The sequence below is a fragment of the Hypanus sabinus genome, chromosome 3 (assembly GCF_030144855.1).
Source record: "Hypanus sabinus isolate sHypSab1 chromosome 3, sHypSab1.hap1, whole genome shotgun sequence".
Classification (NCBI taxonomy): domain Eukaryota; kingdom Metazoa; phylum Chordata; class Chondrichthyes; order Myliobatiformes; family Dasyatidae; genus Hypanus; species Hypanus sabinus.
The window spans coordinates 94,081,499-94,087,498 of record NC_082708.1 but is presented as its reverse complement, the minus strand read 5'-3'; the positions used below and the strand labels follow the sequence as shown (position 1 = coordinate 94,087,498).

The window sequence follows — 6,000 nt, the reverse complement described above, 5'->3', positions numbered from 1 at the left end:
GAGACTGCTTACCAAGTTAGGAGCCCATGGCATTATAGGTAAGTTACTAACATTGACTAATTGGTTGGAGGCAGCAAATGTGAATAGAACAATCTCACTGAAACCTTTCAAATGTTGAAAGGCCTTGACAGAGTAGATGCGGAAAGGATGTTTCCCATGGTGGGGTAGTCTAGGATAAGTGGGCACAGCCTCAGGATAGAGGGGCGACCATTTAAAGCAGAGATGCAGAGAAATTTTAGCCAGAGGGTGGTGAATTTGTGGAATTTATTACCATAGGCAGCTGTGGGGGCCAGATAGTTTGGTGCATTTAAGGTAGAGCTCGATCAGTCCTGGATTGGACATGGCATCAAAGATTATGGGGAGAAGGCTAGGGAGTGAGGCTGAGGAGGGAAGAAAGGATCAGCCATGATTGAATGGCAGAGCAAACTTGACGGACTAAGTGGCCTAATTCTGCCCCCCTGTCTTATGGTCTTACACTCTCTCTCCCTTGTACAATACTGGTGAAACTTGACGGTGATGTCAGTGCTCTCTGTCTCCAGCACGAAACTGTTGAAACAGGAGGATGACTTGAGTAAGGACAGCTCCAAACAGGGATAAAAGAGAAAACAGTGCCTGGAGTTGGAAGAGGTAGGGGAGGGCCTTAATGAATATTTTTGCTTCATTATTCACCAGTGAGAAAAACCTTAGCAAATGCAATGTCATCATAGAATAGGTTGATATGCTGGATCACAATGATGTTGATAAAAAAAAGTAGAGTGTAGTTAAGTTCCTGGGGCCAGACAGCATATAACCCAGGATAATATTACTGTAGGAAGTGAGAGAAGAGACTGCTGCTCTTTTGATTCATGATCTTTGTGCCCTCACTAGCCACAGTAGTAGTACCAGAAAACTGGAGGATGGCAAATGTTAATGTTTTATTCAAGAAAGGTAATAGGGATAACTCTGGCAATTATAGACCAAGCTCGTGAACAGGCTTATATCAGTGGCCGGCTAACTATAGGAGATGATAGAGATAGGATACACAAGCTTTTGGAGAGGCATAGTCTAATTAGTTAGTTAACGTGGCTTTGTGCCTCATGTGCCTTATTTAATTCTTAGAGTGAGTGACAAAACATATTGAAGAGAGAATAGCATTTGTGGTGTATATGGAATATTGATTGAATACTGAACTGGGAAGTGAAGTGGTAGATAGAAGTTAATTCTGTAAAATGTGAGGTGATTCACTTTGGAAAATCAAACTTGAAGGCATAATACAGGGTTAATTGCGGGATTCCTAACAGTGTGGAGGAACAGAGGGATCTTGAGTTGCACATTTATACCTGAACAAATTGATAGAGTGAACAAGATGGCATATGGTTTGCTGGCCTTCATTAGTTGGGGAATTGACTTCAAGAGCTGTGAGGTAATGCTGTAGCTCTGTAAAACTGGTTGATTGACAAAGATCTGCCTTCAGTATTATAATTCCAAGCAAACTCATCTCCAATCCCTTAGGACTTGGGACACTTCCCTTGGCAATTGCATCCTTCATTTCATGACCAATAGACCATAATCAGTAAGGATAACCAGCAACATCTTCAGCATTTATTGTCCAACAAGGTTGTGTCCTCACTGCCCAACTATTTGCCCTAATGACTGACTGTGTAGTCAGATGCTGCTCTAACTCCATCTACAAATGTGCAGATAATATCATTACTGAGGGCCATGTCTCAAATAATGATGAAGGAGAAAGAGAGCCTCGTGACATGATGTCATGACAAAGGCCTTTCCCTCATTGTTAACTAAACAAAAGAGTTGGTCATTGACTAGGAGGTTGAGCAGTACACATGTTCTGGTGCTGGGGTTCAGGGGGTAGAGAGCTTTTTCCTAGGTGTGAATCACATTGTCCTGATCCAACCATATGGAAACCACATCCAAAAAGCTCACTAGCACCTTTACCTCCTCAGGAGGCTGAAGAAATCTGGTACATCTGCTTTGTTGCTCATCAGTTTTTACTGACATCACAAAGCATCTTATCCAGATGCATACAACACACACAAAATGCTTTGTCAGGACTCACAAAGGGTCTCAGCCCGAAACCTCGACAGTGCTTCTCCTTATAGATGCTGCCTGACCTGCTGTGTTCCACCAGCATTTTGTGTGTGTTGTTTGAATTTCCAGCATCTGCAGATTTCCTCGTGTTTATCCAGATGCATCATGGGTTGGAATGGCATTGTTCTGCTCGTGACTGCAAAATAAAATACAGGGTTTAAGACATAATTAGCATATTGTGGAAACCAGTCTCCCTTCCATGGACTTTGTTTACACTTCTTGCTGTCTTAGTAACACAGCCAACAAAATCCAAGGCCCTAACCACCTGGGCATTCTCTCTTCTCCCCTCTCCCATTGTGCGAAAAATACTAAAGCCAAAAACCGTATCACTAGGCTCAAGGACTGCTTCCATCTCACTGTCATGAGACTACTAAACAGTGCACAAGAATGGACACTTGACCTCACAATCTACCTTGTTATGACCTCACATCTTATGGCCTACTTGCACTGCACTTTCTCCGTAACACTTTATTCTATATTCTGTTACTGTTTTCTTTTGAACTACCTAAATACACTGTTGCAATGAACAGTATACTGCACAGGAGCAATCCTTTCAGCACACAGTGTCTGTGCCAATCCAACATAATCCCAGCTGCCTGCGCTATATCTATATCCCTCTATTCCCTGCCTGTTCACGTGCTTGTCGAAATGTTTCTAAAATATTGTAATTATAGCTGATCTACCAGTTCCCCTACCAGGCTTCTACCACCTTCTGTGTTAATAAAAACCTGCCTCTTAAGTCCTGCCATAAGGTTTCGGCCTGAAACGTCAACAGTACTTTTTTCCATAGATGCTGCCTGGCCTGTTGAGTTCCTCCAGCATTTTGTGTGTGTTGCTCGGATTATTGTTTGTGGCCTCATAAATCTCCTTTGAACTTTCCCCCTCTCACATTAAAACTCTGGAGTATGCCCTGGAGTATTTACTATTCCTGCCTTAGGAAAAATACTCTAACCTCATAATTTTATATATATCAATCAAGTCTCTAGCCTCTAGAGAAAGTTTATCAGGAGGCTTAATGAATGTTGTTACATTTTTTTTAATCATTCTCTAATTTACATGAAAGAGATTTTACAATTGTTAATAAGCTGCCTTGAATGTACCATTTATAACAAGGCATCCACAAAAGGAAAATAAAATCTAGTAATGTTAAAAAGTTGATCTTTAGCATTTGGAACATGGCTCTGGGCTAATTGTCTCCAAAGCCTAGAAGTCCACAACCTCTTATGATAATATTGAGCAGTTTTATTATTACCACAACAGTTGATACAAACTCGATCCAGGAACAAATTGATGGGAGCAACTTGAATTCATCAGTCAACATAGTCAAAATCTTCTGGAATTCCAAAAGTCTTATCAATTTGATTCTGTTGAAATCCGAATTTTTTCTTAGCCCAAGATTTTATGGTAAAGATATTATCTAAAAGAGTAAAAAAATACAAGTATCATTAAAGATTAGTTAATTTTCAAATAAGATATTAGTAAAAAGATAATAAACATCTTTCGATGCAATACAGATGTTTTGTGACATACCTGTCCATCTATTGGCGGCAACCTTTGCAATTTTGTTCAATTGCCCTATAAAAATGAGGGAAAATCATTCTGAATGATTACAAAACTTCGACTATACAAGTTAATTCTAACTTGGGAACAATATCAAAGTGGAGTGCCAATAATATCAAACAGGATACCTGAAGTTTTTTTTCCAGATATATGAAGAGTAAAAGAAAGGCCAGAGTATATATTGGATAGCTGGAAAATGATGCTTGAGAGGTAGAAATGACGAATGAACTTAATAAGTATTTTGCATCAGTCCACTATGGAAGACATTAGCAGTGTGTCAGAAATTCAAGAGGTTATCAGGAGGCAGAAGTGAGTGTTGTTGCTATTACTAAAGAGTTCACGCTTGGGAAGCTTAAAGGTCTGAAGTCAGACAAGTTATCTGGACCAGCTGGACTACACCCTGGTGTTCTGAAAGAAGTAGCTGAAGAGATGGTGGGAACATTAGTAATGATCTTTGAAAAATCACTAAATTCTGGAATGGTTCCAGAGGCTTGGAAAAATCACAAATGTCACTCACTCTTTAAGAAGGGAGGCAGAAGAATGTAAATTATAAGCCAGTTACTCTGTATTTGGGAAAATGTTGGAGTCTATTATTAGATGAGGTTTTGGGGTACCTGGAAGTGCACAATAAGGTAGGCTTACATCAGACAACACACACAAAAAGCTGGTGGAACACAGCAGGCCAGGCAGCATCTATAGGAAGAAGCACTGTCGACGTTTCGGGTCAAGACCCTTTGTCAGGACTCGAGGCTTACATCAGCATTGTTTCATTAAGGGGAAATTTCCCCTTACAAATCCGTTGGAATTCTTTGAGGAAATAACACACAAAATGGTCAGTGGATGTTGTTTACTTAGATTTTTAGAAGGCATTTGACAAGGTGTCACACACGAGGTTGTTTAACAAGATAACAGGAAAAAATACTAGCAAAGACAGAGAATTGGCTGACTGGCAGGAGGCAAAGAGTCGGAATAAAGGGGACCTATTCTGGTTAGCTACTGGTGTCTAGCGCTGTTCTGCAGGGATATGTATTGTGCCAACTTTTTTCCCCACATTATACATTGTCAGTAACTGCTGATTTTTTAAAATAATACTTTTTATAAGATTTGTACTTTTTAACAAACTCATGTATTTTTTTACACTATGTGGTGGTTCATCCCCACTCACTGGCAAAAAGCGGTAATAACAGCTAAACTAATGGTTCATCACCTTTCTCATTTTTGATTGACCAAATATTAGCACATTATCCATATGATGCTATTGTTTATGTAGCATACCAACTAGTTTATTCCTATCTAATGAATTTCTTATCTATAACAGTGATGGATTTTTCAGAGGCTCCATCTTTTTTTTTGTCTGCTGTTCATCTAACTCTTATTATCATTCTTAGCTCTTTATTTAGTTTTATTAGTATTTGTATGGTTGTTTGTACTTTAAAATAAACTGAAATCTTCGAACCAAGACTGCTCATCATTCCTGACTCCTGGAAGAACTCCAAGGTTTAGAAAATAAACAAAGATCCAACAATTTGGTAGCCAAAAATGGGATGATTACTTGAAGAAAAAGATAGACTAAAGTAGGAAGTTTTAAATCATGCAGTTGGGAGGCAAGACATTCCTATGTTCCTTAATTGTCTGAGAATAAATATCTTCGGTACATTGCTTAAAGGGAATTAAGAGTGAGTGGAGTCTGCATTTTACTTGTGGTAGATTCTTTGTAATTGTACAATCAACATGGGGCCAGTATTTATTATCGAAAACCCAGAGTCTGATATTATAGTCTGAATGGGGTATGCAAAAGTTTAAAGATATCGGACGGATGCTTGCTTGGTTGTGATCTGATATTATAGTCACAAGATTTCTGACCTCTAAAAGTCAAGAGTATTCCTTAAGATTGAAACTAATACAATAGCCAAAGCTTTGAAACAGTCCGGTGAGACTCTTGAATTCCCAGCTGAGGGAAAAGTTAACTGAAATCTTAAGTAATGTATATAAACTTGATATTATTGGTAAAGAAATATGAAAGGAATGTGCTATTAAGGTTAAGTCTAGCGCTGGACTTATAGATGATGTTGAAGCAATAAGTTGCAAAAGATGTGGTTGGGAACTTAAAAACAATTCGGACGCAAACAACACAGCTGCAAAGGTGCGAGTGTATTGATTTGCAAGTCCAGATACATACTTTAAAATGCAAATGCACTGATTTAGAATATCAATTGGATGAAAAAGAAAAAATGCATGACATACTAAAAGAACAGTATGAGAAAAGAATAAATCAGCAAAAAACTGATTGCTGCATTAAAGGAATGAGTGAAAAGGCAGTTTGCAAAGTAGTCAAGAACTCTGTTCTCATAC

General features: G+C 38.8%; 1 protein-coding gene across 1 annotated transcript in view; it reads right to left on the bottom strand.

Annotated features, from left to right (window-relative positions):
- Positions 1–3,108: 3,108 nt before the first annotated feature.
- Positions 3,109–6,000, bottom strand: part of mnd1 (meiotic nuclear divisions 1 homolog (S. cerevisiae)) — a 92,632-nt gene continuing 89,740 nt past the window's right edge. The window contains exons 7-8 of the mRNA XM_059964794.1: positions 3,619–3,663; positions 3,109–3,505 (exon numbers count right to left, since the gene is read on the bottom strand). Coding sequence (XP_059820777.1) covers positions 3,399–3,505; positions 3,619–3,663 — 152 coding nt within the window. The 3' untranslated portion in view covers positions 3,109–3,398. The remainder of the gene's footprint in view (positions 3,506–3,618; positions 3,664–6,000) is intronic.